This window comes from Argiope bruennichi, chromosome 3 (genome assembly GCF_947563725.1).
Source record: "Argiope bruennichi chromosome 3, qqArgBrue1.1, whole genome shotgun sequence".
In the NCBI taxonomy this organism is placed as follows: domain Eukaryota; kingdom Metazoa; phylum Arthropoda; class Arachnida; order Araneae; family Araneidae; genus Argiope; species Argiope bruennichi.
This window is the reverse complement of record NC_079153.1, coordinates 1,526,694-1,545,578: the sequence shown is the minus strand read 5'-3', so window position 1 is coordinate 1,545,578 and position 18,885 is coordinate 1,526,694. Positions and strand designations below refer to the sequence as shown.

Sequence of the window (18,885 nt, the reverse complement as noted above, 5' to 3'; positions counted from 1 at the left end):
AGGAAGATATGTTTGCTAGAAAATGCTAATAATGTAAAATTTTAGGAGGCATTAATGTTAATTCAAAACAGATCTCTTAATGATTTAGCAGAATTTTCAGAACTATAGTAACTTTCTTAACTTTTTTGCAAATAAATGATGAGAAAGAATTCAAATATAAGATTCTGCAACTGTAACCTACAATTATGTATTTAATTTAAGAAATTTATATATAAATAAATTTAATTTTCAATTTCAAACCCTGAATCATAAGAAAAGAAAAAGAAGAAAAAAGTTATAGTATTTATATATATATATATATATATATATATTATTCATGAACAATGGATGCATTTTGCAGAAAATAAAATAATATAAATAATATATAATATAAATATATTCTTCACAATTAATTTATAAGTATTTGTTTCAAATTAATGAATAATAATGAAAAGTACTACATAATAAAAGCATTTCAAATAACTTAAATAAAAATTGCCACTACATTATTATAAAATTCATTTCCAAAATATATCTAAGTTACTTTGAAACTATTTGATAACTAAAACAACTGCTAGCAGATGATTAACAATAATCACTTCTTTTTTGAGAACAAACAGTTTTTAGAAGATTAATAACAAGTAAAATAATAATAGCAAAATAATAATAAGCAAATGTTAGAATGAGAATGAATTTAAAAAGACAAAGTATATTTTTGAAATATATAACAACAATATTACTTATATAGATCTTCATTAGCACATATAAATCTTAAAGAAATTAATCAGTATTAATGAAAAATAATAACATATTTTGATAATGCTTGCTTATAATCATTTTCATTAAAAGTCCAATTTTATCTAATTTCTTTCACTAATAATCAATCTAATTATATATTAAAGAACTTCATACCATAATAAAAAATGTTGTACGGCAGAAAAACTCTTGATTCTATTCATCTTGACAAAGTCCTACTGAGCTTATAATGGAAAGAAACTATACTTATGACAGCCCTCCCCACCGTTTTTTCTGGAATTGTACAAAGTTTTTCCGATGAACAACAAAAATAGCACTACATAAAATTGGATTAAAGGAATCATTCAAAGCATGAAATTCAAGTTTCGTCTATATATTGATAAATTTCAATTAAAAAAGAGCCTTTTGGAGGAAATTTTGAAATAAATTTTTAATAATTCCTGCGGATAGTACACGACAGTAACAAAGTTGACTCTGCGAAAACAATATGGCATAATATAATAAAATATGCATAAAATTATTTTGAGCACATAAAATGATATATGGTTTAAACTTTCTCAGATACTAGAGATCTCGCTAAAACCTTTAATATAAATAATGTGGGATGCAAAGGCTGTTGAATTGTGCTTGCAGTGGTTTCTGCTATAAGATAAAACAGGCTTTGCTTGTGATTCTTTGAACCACTAGATAGTTTAAAATAGATTGGTGCTTTAGAGGAAATTCATAAAAGCCTTTTTTGCTGAATACTGAAACATTGCGTATACATTATTCAATTGAATTGGATGGCATCAACACCTATACAAAAGAATGGCAGTTCTCCGACTTTCACACACAAAAAACAAAGCGAAACTATGGCTTGTTTATTTACAGTTACTTTTACAGTTACGGCTAAAGAGAAATATAATGATTATTTAACTATATTTTTTCAATCAAATTTAAGCAAGTGAAAATTAATCCAAAAATTTTAATTTGAAAATACAGACTATCTTGTACCATGAGAATTTCTGGTGATGTAAAAAATAATTCTCATGTCAACAAAAAAAAAATTCATTTTATGAAAAAAATCTGAGAATATATTTAAAAGTAGATTAAATTTTCAGAAAAAATCTTACGTATTTGTAAATAAATTATTTATTTCAAATTTAATGAACAAAATTCATTAATTTACTATTCGTATTCAATATTATTTCTGATATAAGTCATTTGGCATCATTTGAAACAAGCCAATGAGATTAAGTCTCTCATAAGCATCAAACAACTCACATCCGGAGGATTGTTTACTGTTTTGGTTTGGTTACGCTATGTTCAAAACAATATTATCCTCCAAGTTTCTTCTCACGTTGATTGAGAAACATCCAGAAATCAAGTGAATTTCATTTAAGATTTCAAAATAAGGATATCTGTGTGAAAATGAGTTTTCTACTTCAAGAGCTGCTCTAGTTTTATGCTGTAAATAACATCAAAAATGGCAGATGCCGAATTACGGAATATGATTATGAACTTTAGAGTTAGTGATTTGCAAGTACTGTTGGGTTTCGCGGGTCGAAATAAAACGGGTAAAAAACAAGAATTACAAGCTCGGGCTTTAGATTTACTTAAACTTAATTCACCCGCTGTGAATATGAAGGTACGAGAACTACATAATCGACGATATCATCATCAGTTAATGAGACCAAACAGCTACGAAATGGCTGAAAGACCATTAAGTGAAGCTCCCATGAATCCTTACGACCTTCATATGAACAACAATTATGCTCCTCGATGCAATCCAAATGTTAGGCCTACTCCAGTCCATCAAGGACCCAGTTCCAGTTATTCTTCGTCAGGAAAATCGTATGTAGCTTCGCATCCGAACACAAATACTCAGCCGCATTATAGTACGTATTCCGACGTTAAATTCAAAGAATTGCCATTCTATGACATAATGTATGTACTTGTAAGACCTACTAGTTTAGTTGCTGATCCATCAGAGCGATATCAAGAAACCTCTTTTTATTTTACACTAACACCGCAGCAAGCTCAGGATGTAGCTATATCCAAAAATGCTAGTGGGAACTATGAATGCCAAATATTGCTCAGATTTTGTTTGCTGGATGTGAGTTCTGAGCAGGAGGATAATTTTCCTCCCAGCATTTGTGTCAAAGTAAACTCTAAAATAGTGACATTGCCTAATCCCATACCCACTAATAGGCCCGGTGTTGAGCCAAAGCGTCCCAGTAGACCAGTAAATATAACTTCATTTTCAAAACTTTCACCAACTGTAACTAATGTGGTTACTGTTTCATGGGCCTCAACATATGGCCGTTCTTATGTTGCTGCTTTATATATTGTTCGTCAGTTATCATCTCAAACACTTTTGCAGAGATTAAAAGATAATGGAGTTAGAAATCCTGAATACACAACTGCTATGATAAAAGAAAAATTGCAACAGGGTCAAGATGCTGAAATAGCTACAACTAGTTTACGAGGATCTTTAATTTGCCCTTTGGGTAAAGTAAAGATGGAATTGCCATGTCGTGCTGTAACTTGTACTCATCTCCAGTGCTTTGATGCATCATTATACATTCAAATGAATGAAAAGAAGCCGAAATGGATCTGTCCTGTTTGTGATAAGCCTGCTCTTTTTAGGACATTGGCTATTGATGGACTCTTTATTGAAATTGCTTCAAAAGTTCCTTCTGAATGCACGGAAGTGCAGTTCAATGAAGACGGTTCGTGGACGCCAATTATCCCTGTAAAAGAACCTAAAGAAGCTAAAAAGACCATTGAAAAACGTCCAAAAAAGAATTCTAAACCAGTAGAAGTTGTTGATATTTCTGACAGCGACTCTGAAGAGGTATGGTCCTATGATATAGATCCTCAAGCTGTTAAAACTGGAAATTCTCCTGATTTGCCTCCTCTTCCATTATCACCAAATTCTCTATTGTTTCCTACTTCACTTGCAAACTCAGAATCGTATCCTGTTTCTTTAACTCAATCTTCCAATCCTTTTCCTGAATCACTTAGTATGCCTTCAGATGTTCAGAATGAAACTTCTGAACCTGTATGTGTTCTTCCTGATCTTTTATTGACTCATAATGATACTTCTATGCCATCTACATCCTCTTCGAGTCCTGGTCTGAACTCTACTTCTTTCCCTAATATGCCTTTTCTTAATGATGGTCCATTTTATTCAGCAGCAACTAACAGATTTTCTGATCAGTTAGGATCTGTTAATGGGAATCAGAGTGCTGTGCCTCCCTCTTTTGACTTCTTATCATTAATTCAGGGCTCTGATGTAGAACCTCAAAAGAACAAAGAGTATGATAGCAAAGAAAGTGGTTCTTCACCGGATGTTATATCATTAGATTAACAACACTATATTTGAAAAATCACCTGCATATGTACAAATTTAACTATAAATGAAAAAATAATTACCAAAGAAAATAGTTATGGAGCTTATTCTTAAATCTATGGAGATATTCTGGACCAAACATTAGAAAAGCAAATCATTTTTTTTTTCTCTCTTTTCAATAAACAATGTATAAATGTTATCATCACAGAAATTCTAGACCCTCTAAGTAACAGAAAAACAGTATTTTAATCATTAATGAGTTTTTCAAGCATGGTATGAATTAAATTTTTTATATTTTTCCTTGAAAGAAATCTTTATTTATAGGTTGTATTTAAATAAAAAAATGTGGTATTTTCTGATTGTCATGACAACAGTTGCAACAAAGCATAAATATAAGGGAAAAGTAACTATGATGGAAATTGTGAGGAGCATAAATGAGTTCTGAAATCACAGAAATTTACATAAATTTCATTTCCACTTCCAAAACTTGTATAGCAACCAAAGGTTTGCTATATTTTGTGCAACTGCTATTATTTTTAATGGGAACAGTATCAAAATATTATTTAACTTGGGAATTCATTATCTAATTCTTTCATAGAATTCTGTAAAACAGTAAGATTTATAACTAGAAATTCTATTATTTAGAGGGTTAGCATAGGTAATATTATATACATAAGAATAAATTTCTTATGAGAGGTACAATATATATCTGTAAAAGATGTAAAAAGTGTCTTAGGATATAATTTGCAATTCATCTTTATTTTTTTAAATTTTTTTTAGCCAATACAGCCAATTCATTTGTTTATTCAAAATATATTTATTTACTACTTCTTTTAATGTGTTTTTTGGTATTGAAGGAATGTTATTAAACATTGCAATTTACTAATTTTGTTTATTCCTTTAAAACTACCAAAAAATATTTGACAAATTTACTAACTTAATATATAGCTTTATTCCAAGTCAAAAATAGTGAAAGCTGTACTATACAAAATAAGTAAATTAACATTCCTAATTTAACATGTGTATTTAGAGAAAAATATATTTATTTAACTCATATGTAAGGTTCATGTGTTTAAAAGTATTATTTTTTGTTTATTTATTTTTAGATTATTTGTATGTTTCTGTATGGCATTAGTATTGTAAATATGCATAATTAATGAGTGCTTTATCCAATATTTACATTGTATAAGATTAACTAATTACATTATTGTGAAAAATTGTGTATTTTGTTAAGGTTTGTCATTTTTTTTTAACTGATTTTCCTACAAGGTAGAAAATCAGATGTATTGCATTCATTTTGTATAACATGTCTGTAGTTGATTATTATATTCTTGTAGAGTTCTTTACTAATATATAAATGGTTTTCAGCTTTAATATTTATAGTTTGGACTGCATAGATATGTATTCATATTTTGTGCTGCTAAAAACAGATATTTGTTAAATTAGTTTCCCTTTATTAATATATGATGTTCATATTATTCCTGGTATATGAATTAAGGATACATATGTACATCCTTATTTTTTCTATTATGTATTTTTGAATGTCCTTATATGCCAAGGGGATACTTATTGTTTGATTTACAAAGCATGCTGCTTTTGCTTTGTGTTATCTCCTGACTTAAGAAGCAGATACATGATGTATCAATATTGGCGGCATCTACATGCTGATATTTTGTTACATGCTATGTTTTTTCTTTGAATTTAAAGCATTTGGAATTTTTAATAAATTAGAATTTGAATATAGATATTTATGTTATATTTTATAATTCTCTTTTATACAGATGTTTAACAATTTAAATAATTTCTTAGTAATATATATAAGCATTCATATAATATAATATATATATATATAATATGGAAAAAAAAAATTTTTTTTAGATATTTTTATTGAAGAATTTTCCAGAATGGGATAAAAAAATCACTAAACAAGATTCAAATTAGATGTTACAAATAAAGTTCTTGTGTTTAGTGATCAGTTAAATTGGTAGAATACAGATGTTAGCAAGTATGACTCAAAATGTATCACTCATGGCTCCTTGAATTTAATAAATAATATACTTTAAGCATTATTGTCTGGGAAAATTAAACATTTTTGGGAAAAATTCTTTAGGTAATCATTGCATTCATATATTTAAACTTAATAAGTTGGAATATTAATTGTTTTTAAAACAAAGTAATAAATTTGTAATTTAAAATAAGAGAAATGTCTAATTTTATGAAACTATTTCTGTTTATAAACTATTCCATTTAAAAATGTATGTGACATCATTTACCAGATGTTATAACAAAAAGCTAACAATAATATAATATTATTCATATAATAGGATTTTCCAAGATCAAATTACTTTTTTTTTTTTTTTTTTAGCTACTTGCAAATTGAAGTATAGATAATGCTCTTCACTAACTATTAAACCAAATGCAATTCAATGGTTTAAGAGAAATTAAGAAAAACTGGGCCAGAGAAACTTTAATTTTTGTTAATTATAGGTTAAATTATATAAGTTTTATTAACATTTATAAAATCACTGTTAGAAATATTATACTCGTTTAAACAATTAGTAACACTAGAATAAATGCATTCAAAAGATTGAATATCTGGGAAGAAAAGATTAAATAATCTAATATTTTTTCCTACGGATCGTTGGAATTTAATTTATTTTTTGAGATGGCCGTCAGAACATTAAAGTACAGTAAACTATCATTTCTTCTATAAATTATTATATCATGTTGGCAGGAGACAGATTTACAACTAATTTAATGTGCACCAAACTGACATACATAATAAAGCTATGATGAAATTAATTTTCTAACTTGATTTTATACGTAGATTCCAAATTTGCATTTGACCTTTGAACTTTTTAGATAGATGAACTGGGGATAGAAAATATTTAGTTACTCAATACCTTATGCAAATACTTGTTATAATCTCTCTGAGAATAATAGGCAAAAAAAATTCTCGAATGTATAAAAGTAGTTTGATTGAGAAATAATTATTTTGTTAATTGAGAGATATATAGAAAATAAAGAAGATAAGACTACCTTGAAAATTTCATATTTAAGAAAGACATTTTACTTAGATATGAAAAAACAATGCACACCACTTAGAATTTATTTTAGAAAGCCCCACTTATGATCATCGGTAGATTTCAATATTTTGCAGTTCTAAGCATTGCACATTATGAGATAACACATTCTTAACTGAAGCAACATAATTATGATTTATTTTAGTTTAATTTTAGAAATTATTAATTATTATATATGTTAGCATGTTATAAATCAGTAACATAATGATTTAGGGATCAAAAATATAATTATTGTAAGAGATTAGAAGGAAATAATAAACTTCAAACAAATACAATATGAAAACCTTTCACAGGACTTAACTAGAAGGACTAACAACACAACTAATTAAATGAATTATTAATATTCCTATTAATTATTATTAATTAGTTATACTTTATTTAATAATTCATGGCAAAACACATATTTTAATTCTAATATATATATATAATTTGTAATTTTTGGAAATTTAGAAGATGACATGGTTTGCAATCTCTCCACAGCCAGTAACTATAGGAAACTGCCTTGTTGAAATTTCAAATGAATAAAACATTTTGAAATTTGTTTACATTCTCTCTGTTGCAGACTTCCAAAAAAAGATAGCCACTACTAGATTGAAATATTTCTAGATTTTTCTCTCTTTTATTTCTAATTTGAGAATGAAATTTTTGTTCTTCATTATTTTCCTGGTGTTGTGTCCAATGAATACTCCTTCCTTCAACTTTGCTTAGGATAAATCAGGGATATGCTCACAAAGATGTTTGAAACAAATTTCCTTCTTTTGATAATGCTTTAATAAATTGCTCCTAAATTTATATGAAATTGTAGAAAACCTCCTCCCTTCTTTCTTTTTTTTATTATTAATCACTTTCTAAGTATGTATTTTATAAGAATATAAGTACTAAGAATGTATTTTATATAGATCTTCCTATTTTATGAAAAAATAAGCTTGCACTTTTTCTACAAAATCAGAACTGCTTCTTTGTTAGAATTTTTTTTTTTTTTTTTTTTTTGCTTTATAATCAACACAAATATAGTAGAAAGGAATGGACTTATCCACTGACAGCTATTTATTTTAATTATAGCATGCACTAAGATTAAAAGACACTTTTATTAAAAACTGAGTATTATCTGCATATATATAACACTGAAGTAAAAAAAGACATAGATGGAAAGTTAATGGCTGGCAACAGGAGAGAAATGATGAGGGATGGGGGTCAGAGGATAGACATGCAAAAAACTAGTTTCTTTACTTTTATCTGACAGTCAGTTTATCAATTTACTAGTAAATCTTAAATAAATATTATTTTTTTTTATAAAATTATGCAAACTAAATTATTTTTAAAATTTATAATTATGTTTATATTTTAATATTATGCTGCTCTTAAATGTATAGATTAAATGTATGATAATACTGTATATGATGGAGTTTTTAAAATACTTTTACTATAATCAGCATTCAGAGAAACTATGAAAGTCACAAACTAATTTTTAAGCATGTTTTTATTGCAAGTTTGGGAATTTATAACATATAAATATTATAAATGCTTATATGTGATATTATAAATACAATTTTTTTTACTGATATGTTCAAAGCTTAAAAATCATCCTTTTTGGATTTTTTTTAGTTGTTTCAGTTATCTATAAAATAATGTTTGTCGTTTTTTCAAATTATTGAAATATTTCTTTAAAATGTTAAATTAGCAAATTAGACTCAATAATGCATTCCTGCTGAGTAGGAATTCTCCCTCTCTCTTTTGCTGTCACTCAAATATACATTTATTTTATTTTTTTTTGCATTTCTTCTATAATGGGTAAGGGTAATACATGAAATTAAATTTAAATGAATATAACATTAATTTAAAATATTCATAGCTCAAGAAATTATAAATTGAGATAGGCCACAAGAGTGTTTCATTTTTAGCCATAAAGCATACTTCAAAGAGGTTTACGTCTTGCAGCTGAACTGAAACCTTCAAACTGGATTTTCAGAGAGAAACAAATCACAAATGCATTAACAGAAGCATTCCGCCTTCTCATCATCAACAGTGCATGATTAAATCGATTTAAAATTGCTTCTTGGCATGAAACTATTCTCATGCTAAAAATGTAACATCCAATTGAATAAAACAGCTATCAGAGATGTAGATAAATTTTTAAAAAAAGTTACAATTTTTTTCTAAAACCTCTGGGAGTAACTTTCTTTAAAAAAGTAACTAATTATAATTCTTTCATAATTTTTTTTAAATTATTGATAGTCATATAACTCATATTTTTTAAATGTTACTATAAGAGAGATTTTTATGAAATAAGTTATTTAAAACATTTTTATATTTCATGCTGTTTTAAAAAAAATATGTTGTAATTTCTATGCTTTTTGAAGAGATTAGAAAAGAAAGAAAAAGGAGTAACCAATGTGTCTTTAGTTGCAGGGAAGGTCAAATGTGTATTATTATTGTTATATTTTTCTGACTCGCATATGGTGCACTTATAATATCAAAAAAAAAAAAAAAAAAAAAAAAAATCCTATTCTTTCTAAAACATTAATTATTAATCAGTGATTAAAGATTGTCTTATTGAAAAAATTCTGCTTTTGATTCTTTCAATATAATCTAAAAAAATATAAACACTGGATTTCAATGAACTTTCTCTGCCAATAATACTAAAAATTAAATTTTAGACATTTAAATAGGCTATTAGCATATTTGTTTATTATTATTTAGGTGCAGAAAATAAATAATTTTGTATCTTAAAAATAAACAAATGTAAAAAATTAAGGAAGTAAGATGTCTATAAATTTAGCTCTAAGCTCAGAAAAAAAAAATTATAGATGGAGGAATTCCATAAGTGTTTTGAACTCTTACATGTTCAAATGTTTAACTTTATTCCTTATTTTGTATTAATTTCCATTTCTTCTGTTCAAATATTTTGCAAAAATATATTTTTTTATTTAATATAATTTAAAATAGAAATTTGTTAACAGTAATTAAATCAAATTTTTATGTTGTGCAAAACTTATACTCTAATAATTTCTTCCCCCTCCCATTTATTTTAGTTCTTAGGTGAAGAGGTCAGAAGATGAAGTTTATTGATATAATATAGATGTCTTTTAGGATTGTATTATGTGAAGTTTTTAATTTACTTTTTATTATTATTTTGTGATTAATTTGGATATGCTGATTATTATTTAGTTAAATCTTTTTGCCCATCAGTATGATTTTAGTTATTAAGGTTGGTAAGTCCTTTTTAATTTGATGAAAATATTTATTGATTTGTAATAATTTCATCATACTTCAATCTTCAAAGGAAAGGAAAAACTTACAAAGGAATGGTATTGGAAGATTGCAGTTCAAAAATATATATCATTAAGAAACATTATCGAAAAATATATGTAAATATGCACAGGATTTAATATATAGATTAATTATATCAATCTGTTTATTTGCTGTTATCTAATCATAACTACTTAACTGTTTTTTTATGCATAAATTCTTAAATTTGTGGGGATTAGACTTTAAGCTTCCTTTTAAAATGGAGCTTTTGGTGCCTCTCTTTTAAATGGAACTTCTTTTTTTTTATAGGCTGTAGGATATAATCTGTGGTTTCTCTTGATCACAAACATGCTTGCTATTTTAGTTTTTCCTCAGTAGTAGTTCGTCTGGTTATCACTTCTAAAGGAAATGATTAGGATAGGAGATTGAAGTTTTAAATTCGGATTTTAGAAGAGACAGATTTGTTCCACTGGAGGAAGGGAATGAAATCTTTTCTTTTTCTTTTTTTCGGTTACAACAACTTGTAAGCAGTTAAATTATTCTGCTGCTACAATATTTGTATTTCCTGTTAAAAACAATACTAATAGATTGAAACAGTTACTAAAGAAAATAAAGATGTCTGAAAATCCCATTTTTATATTAAAGTATTTATTTGTGAGACAAATGGCATATTGCATTTTATAATTTTTAAAAATATTTTGATGGTAAAGATGACATTTTAAATAACAGGGAGTTATTAAACCACAGAAATATTGCCCCTTTGCCTCTCTTATATACTAATACATAATGCTGTCTTTGTATTTAGTGAAGAAAGCAGAATAAGCATTTTAGATATGTCTTTTGATCAATGAGGTCCAAAATCTTTAGTGAGAAAACCACATTTCAAATATCATTTATCTAATTATTTTCATTTTTGAATTAACACATTTATATACACAAATAAATAGACTAACAGTCAGTCAACCTGTTGAAAGATTCAGTTCAAAATCGATACATTGTACAATTCTGATGATTAAACTGTATATGAATTTAATCCTTTTAGCTTTTCGTGTTTTTTTAGCTATCATGTTCAAATGCACTTGGATTGATAGGTAGACTACCTCCTGATCTAAAATTTGACAGAAATCTACAGTGTTAATATTGCATTCTAGTCTTAATGTGACAATTGCTCACTAAACTTCAACCAATTAGTACTCAGAATTTTTATCATGTTACCAACAATTTTTTTCAGATTTAGAAAGATATAAAACATAGAGAGTTATCAAAATCTCAAGGATGAATTTTTAGATACTCATAATTCTTACCATCATTGCCTTGTATATTATAAAATAAAATCAAGATAACAGGCATTACTTTCTACTTATTAACAATTTCAGATTTTTTGCAAATTTATGTTTGAGGAGTTATTTAATGATTGCTTGTAAAAGTGCCTAAACAGTAGGGACTAGATGCACATATGAACCCTAAACTTCATTTTCTTTGTATGTTTAAAACTAAGAATCATCTTCATTATCATTTAATATGCAAAGACAATAATTTTGATACAAGTAATGCTGTTTCTTTGAAGAATGATCAAGAATGCATTTGTATTAAGAATACTTGCATGCCTAATTTCTTTTAAGAATATTGACTTTGTTATATTTTGAATTTTTTTATTTAAATCATTAGTATGATTTTAATAATAATTTTTATGACCAGAGCATAGCTTTTAATTTGATCAGTTTAGTAGAGTTTTTTTAAATTAAAATATTCACATTTACCTAATATTTTATCATTTCAATGCAAGACTTTTTTTGGGGGAAATAACATGAGGAACTAATAACTTTTTCTTGATGTCTGATTATATTTTACATATAGATCTAGTGTAAAATAAACATAGTAATCTAATAAAACAAGTATGTTTATTTTCAGATTTGAATTTTATTTTTTAGCATAATAATATCCAAATTTTACAGTAGTCATTCATTAATTTAAAAAAGGCTATATGATTTCAAGGAATTACTAAAATACTATTATTTGAAAAAGAGTTGGCCTTGTGCTATAAGAAATGCCTATACTTATCTTATCTTAGTCCTACTTGTGTACACAATGAGAATAGGTTACCGATATTTATTTGTGGTGGCCCAGTGATATAAAAACTGAAACTCAGTAGTAAATATATCTTTGATGACTACATGTGCCTTTGTCAAGATATGGATTACAACTTACTGTATGAATGATACTTTTAATAAATGATTAAGCACTAGTGTTAAATTCTGATATTGTATAGTTTTCTAATTATTTACCATATTTATTTTACTTATTTTATGTTTCAACTAAATTAGTTAGCACATGGAATAATATATTAACTAATAGTTATCTCAAATTTTTTTCAGGTTGTTTGAAGTCATGATAACTAAGCATTACTGAGATCTGATCAATTCAATGTCATATATATATATATATATTTGAAATACTGGTGCCAAACTATCTTTAGTATTTTTTTTTCAATTGTTCTTACTAATCAAAGCTAATAGTTCAATAACTGTGAGATGATGAAATTAATTCCAATGTGAAAAATTTTATATGAATAAAATGTGCATCCTTCCATATGTTATGTATATATATATATATATATTGGAATTCATTTTTTTTTTTTGTTTTTGTTTTATTAAAAGCACTCTTATTCTTATTCAAGAGAACTGAATTTGAGTTTATTTCCCTCTTTTTAAATAAGAATAAAATTCAATACTTTAATTAAAACATCATAATTCATGATTTTAAATGATAATTTAGATGCTGCTTTTGGCATTTTATGGAAAAAAGAAGAGGAAAATATATTCAAATTTTGCTTTATTTAAAACTCTTTTTTTAGTCAATTACTATAGAACCAATTTTTTGCATATTTTCCAGTTAGCACTTCATTTTCCTTAACATTGATTTGATTTAATTCTGTTTCTGTAATAATCAGACAATAAGTATGATATCTGAGCTGACATCCTCTTCATGAAACTATTCCATTTAACCTGACATGATATGACATTTGTGATACAAGCATATACAGATCCCCCCCCCTCATAGAATCTGGTTATAAAATCATTATCCTCCAGTTTGAAAATTGAGAATGCCAATCATTTTTTGGGGGGGAGGGGGATAGGTGGGGTGCGGGATTTTATATAATTTGCAGTGCATATACATCAAAGTATACGAAATATTAACTAATATAATTAAAGATATTGAATCTAATAGTTTTCTTATTATTTTTCCTGATAGTTTAATAATGGGGAAGAAAAACACCCAATAATATTTAGAAAATAGATGAAATCCTGTTTTTTTTATCATTATTATTTAAATAAAAGTTTAAAATGTTATGAAACTTTCATATATTCGATTGCTAAATATTGATAAACTTAGCATGTATATTACGAGTTGTTATATACTTCTTATAGCTTATAAATATGTATTTCTTTATCATAATTGAAGAAATTAGACTTGGGATGAGAGGGAAATAGGGTTAATTAATTCTTCAAAAAATGTAGATGTAATATTTCTTTATACAATTTAAAAATAAATCTTCACACTCACTTAAAATAAAGTCATTCGTGTATTGTTAAAAATTTATTTAACTAAAATTAATTACCTTAAAAACATTGATATGCTGAAAATGATTGTTAATTTATAAGATAGGTGAATCATTTTAGATTCTTATATAAAAGAAATAATAGTTAATGCTGCAAAAGGAATTAGTTCTTGCTCATCAAGTGTGCTGTGCCAATCAGCACATCAAAAGATGGGCATACTGTTAGGTGATGTATACAATTATATTTCTCTTGTGGCTTATCACAGGAATAGACCTTGTTAATTCAATGTTCTTCCCATGAAAGAATCATATGCCTTATTCAGGAAGAATGCAAATAAAATGCACTTGGTGTGTAAAACAATTCAGACTTGTATATATGGTTTTAACTGGTAGGAACAATCATACACCTTTTTATAAATATATTGTTTAAACAATAATATAAAATTCCATAACCATCAAAATTGTGATGAAATTGATTGTTGAGATTGAAATCAGAAAAAGAGAAAAATTTGGAAAGAACACTGAGAATTAGTAAAGAGAAAATTAAATTTGTATGCTATAGTCTTATTTATCAACACATTTGGAATTGACCCTATAATGCTGTATATAATTTCTAGCTAATAAAAATTCACATTATTAATTTTTTCAATTTGTTATTCATATTACTCTACTTGAATGATTGCAGCCATTGCCTGTTGGAAATCTGTGTATATAATCATATTATTTGTAAAAAACATTTAAGTTAGAACAAAAATTGTATTCTAATCCCTGTTGTATCAAAAAATATTGAGATGGAAGAAAACTATTCTGTGAAAAAAATTCAATGTAAGCAATTTTTAAAATTAATTGGAAATGCATTATAATACATGCAAATGATTTGAAGTAATATCTTTGCAAAAAAAAGAGAGAGAGAGAGAAAACCTTGCATTCTAATAAAACTTGCCATTTTCATTTCATTTTATTTGATTTCATAATTTTTTTTTATAAAACTACTTGCATTATATAAATGTTTATATTTTTTTTATTTAATTCTTTTACTGATTATTTATTTTAAATATTTATAGTAACTTGCTAATGTTAATTACCTGGCAAATATATTTCATTGAATAAGATTTCAATGACATACTTTTTTTTATTAACACTCTTTGGAGTGAGCTCCATGGTAAGACCTCCTGCATTTTTTAGAATGGCAATATGCTGAATAGTAAATTTTAATACAGATATAAGAATTATTTTTATCTTGAATTTTAGGAAAGTTATAATATTTAGCATAAACTACAATCTAATTAATTTGCAATTAATATATTATTCAAAATTTACTTACTTTATTTTGATTTAAATAAAGTAATAGTTATTCAAATAAAACGTATTTAATTCAGTCATCCAAATGCTTTTAGAATTTTTGTCATTTTATATTTGAATTTTAAATTGTGACAATTCCATTGTGGATCTCAGGCAAAAACTGTAAAATCTTTTTGAAAAACAGCAAACATGCCAACATTCAACTTTTTTATTCAGTCATTTTTGGCACAACACAAAACTATCAATATTCATATTAAGCATGATTGCAGTTGCAATGATAAAATAATATTAAATTATTTTTAATTTAGGCTTAAATCCATAAACATTAGGCTAAGACTAATGCAATATTGACATTGCATCACAAACAGGGTTGAAGGATTTTATTTAATAGTTTTTTCAATTTACATAAAAATTCTTTTACCTAATTTTTTTTCATGCTTGCTGTTGCTTCATAATTTTATTTAATTAAGTATCAACCATTTTAATCTGTTATTAAATCTTAATTAATAGTATATATCTTCAAAAAAGTTCTTTTAGCATTTTATTTGAACTAGTATTTAAGGTTTAGTTTTGAATATTCCTTTGATCTGTGTATCAAATTTCAATCATTCATCATTTAGTATAGTACAACATTTATTTAGGGTTTATCGAATCACAGTTATTCAGGAATAAGGTATTTATATACAAACTCGAAAGTTATAAGTTTGAATATCAAAATGCAAAAACTTTCATTTTTCTTCTTCTTTTTTTTCTTCCAAGTTTCTATTTTGTTAATTTTTTGTTGTGAATCTGCAGAGTTAAGCACCCCTTGCTTTATTTAATGTTTTATTGTTTAAGATTATTCTTTCAATCTCTAGAAGAGAACTCTCGAATATTCTATCATTGTATAGATAAGATAATGCTTTACTTTTGAATTAATAAACTGTTACTGTACATACTTTTTGCATTTTATCAAATAACTTGCCTTAATTTCATACTTGTATGTCCTCTGTTGTTCTATATACGATAACGTTATCTAACTTTAATCAGTTTTATATATTGTATTAACACAATTTAATTGCTTTACATGCTTCAAATAATGTATCTTAGTGTGTTCTTGCTAATTCTTGTATTTTAAATTACTTAATGAATGTATTAAGTTTGTATAGTTAATTAAATAATTATTTGATTATTTTATAAAAGTATTGGCAAGAAAAGTTAAAGGAACAACCATCAAAAGGTGCTAATTTTAAAAGGAAGTTAGCTCAAGAGCAGCGGTATCCACTGTGATTCATCTTTGTTATATAGAAATTTAGGATTGTGTTTGAGTATTCATTCTTAAACATGGGAGTGATCGGCAAATGAATGATTCAAATTCTTTCAAAATATTTATAAATACTTGCTTGCTTATTTCGCTCGGGGAAGATACAACATGTCTTGAAAAGGCATTCGTTGGATTGTGATAAGCAAGTACAGAGAAATGGACATTGGAACAGATTATTAAATATCAAAAGCATGATGTCAAGAACCCGAAATTTCTTTAAAGGCATGCAGAAACAAGGAAGAGATTAAAAGAAAAAGTGCCACAACCTATTCTCGAAGCTCTTAAATTGGCAGTGATCCCAAAGCGAAATAGACTTCAGATAATAATAAAGTTTGTTACAGCTACAAGAATTTAACTTTCTAGACATAATGTAAGTGGCAGATTGTATGAAAGATGCCTGCTTGCAAAGAAGCCATTGTTTTCGTACCCCATAATTTAAGTTGCAAAATATGGCTAAGTGAGTAAACCAGATATTTGCGATTGGAATACCTCGGGTTGGAGCTAAATTTTTTCGTGATTGATTGAAGAGAAGATTCCGGACGTTTTATTAGTATATGGAGAAAGCGGAACAAGCGTAGCAAACCTGAAAGCATAAGAATCGATACAGTAATGGTGCGTGTGTGTGAAATTGATTAGAATAATTTTGAATGTATTCAGTAAGCTATATATTTTATATAGAAATTACTCAATTGATGCCAAAATATGCAGAGATGGTATTCTTGCTCGTCATGTTGATATATATATATTTTTTTATTATTATTGTTAAGGGGCTATAATGTGCGATCCTATTGCACTGGGTCAATATTTGATTATAATATAAAGGCCGGAATGGTACCAGATTCTTTGGATTAATATAAATGTACTAATAATTCCTCAATAGATTGAAAATGTCATTGGAAAACGACAATTTGGCTAATCACACTTAGCGTGTAGTTAAATCCGGTAGACTGACTTACACCAATGTTATAGTACTTCTGAACGATGTTAAACACATTGAGGAATTTTGTTTATTGACAACACACTATATTATTATTTTCCTGTGAGTGTCTGAAAAAGAAAGCGAAATCAATTTTTGCCTATTCTACTTGATATCACATTTCTTATTTAAATGTATTTTCTCAAAAATAGGATTCTGCGCTTTGAAGTAATGACAAAAATCTTGCGAAAACAATGAAAACCATTGAAGTTATATAACTTTTTATCGATGATCCTTTCATTTTTCTCATATATGAATAGTTTATTTTCTTAATATGGAATTTCAGGCTAAGTAGGTGCTATCAAATGCCGTTAAAAATAAAGCATTAAAAAAAAGTACTCTTGCCTTTAACACTTTTATATATATCATAAGTGAAAAATTCTGGAAATTGTTTTAAAAAAAGTCTATTGAAGGATTCATGTCTTATGTTGTCGTGATATGCATCATAATATATATTACATGTTTAAAATTGTGACATTTTCTCTGAATTTATGTTACAGATGTAGGATGCAAATTAATTAAGACATATTGGAATAAATGTAATCTAGAGATATTTATTTGTTTAATTCCTTTTTTTTATGCTTTCGAAGAAGTGGCAAATTTCGAAAATCATTTTTATATAGATACGTACTTTGGTGAATTGGATGTTTAATAACATGGCTAGAATAAGTAGTGCAATCAACAAATATACTTATTTTAAGTTATGTGCATGTAATAAAATATCATTTTTTTTGTGTGTGTTTTGTTTTTGTTTTTCCTAGTTGAAGGAATATGTAAATGGATGAATATATTAGCTAAATGATTTACTTTTTAAAAAAATCCTTAAAAATGGTTTAGTACTGTGTTACGGTATGTTCCCGAAATTCCCATATGGCTGTGCCGTATTTAGCAGCCGCCTTCATAACTGAAGGTCATATCCATCAAAACTTTGGCAACTTGAAATTCACTCCCATTAATCCCTTAAAATGTAAATTTTGTCTTGCTAAATTCTGGGCTATAAATAAAAAAAAAAGTGTTTTTTCTGTACGTAATTATAAATATTCATTTCATGTACTATTATTTCAAGTAATGCGGAAGTATTCTTTGATGCCTTTGCTTTTTTCGCTGATAAAAACTAGGGTGGTATTATTATTCTATTATGGCTAACACATCAGTGTTCTTCCCGCGTTTCCTCATATAATGCTTATATATATATATATATATATATATAGGGCAAACAGATATCCCTCCCGTATGAATCAATTAAAATTTTAATTCAAACGGAAATTTTAAAACTATTTTAAACTATTCTTATGCAAATATTGCATTACATCCTAATTATTCTTAATAACAATGAAATTACTG

At 26.6% G+C, this 18,885-nt stretch overlaps 2 protein-coding genes across 2 annotated transcripts in view; one reads left to right on the top strand and one right to left on the bottom strand.

The window, feature by feature from the left end:
• Nucleotides 1-18,885, bottom strand: part of LOC129962700 (uncharacterized) — a 451,475-nt gene that overhangs the window by 22,083 nt on the left and 410,507 nt on the right. The window lies entirely within an intron of this gene.
• Nucleotides 1,991-5,244, top strand: LOC129962702 (E3 SUMO-protein ligase PIAS2-like). The gene has a single exon (XM_056076635.1). The coding sequence runs from the start codon at nucleotides 2,201-2,203 to the stop codon at nucleotides 4,085-4,087; it is 1,887 nt and encodes a 628-aa protein (XP_055932610.1). The 5' UTR covers nucleotides 1,991-2,200; the 3' UTR covers nucleotides 4,088-5,244.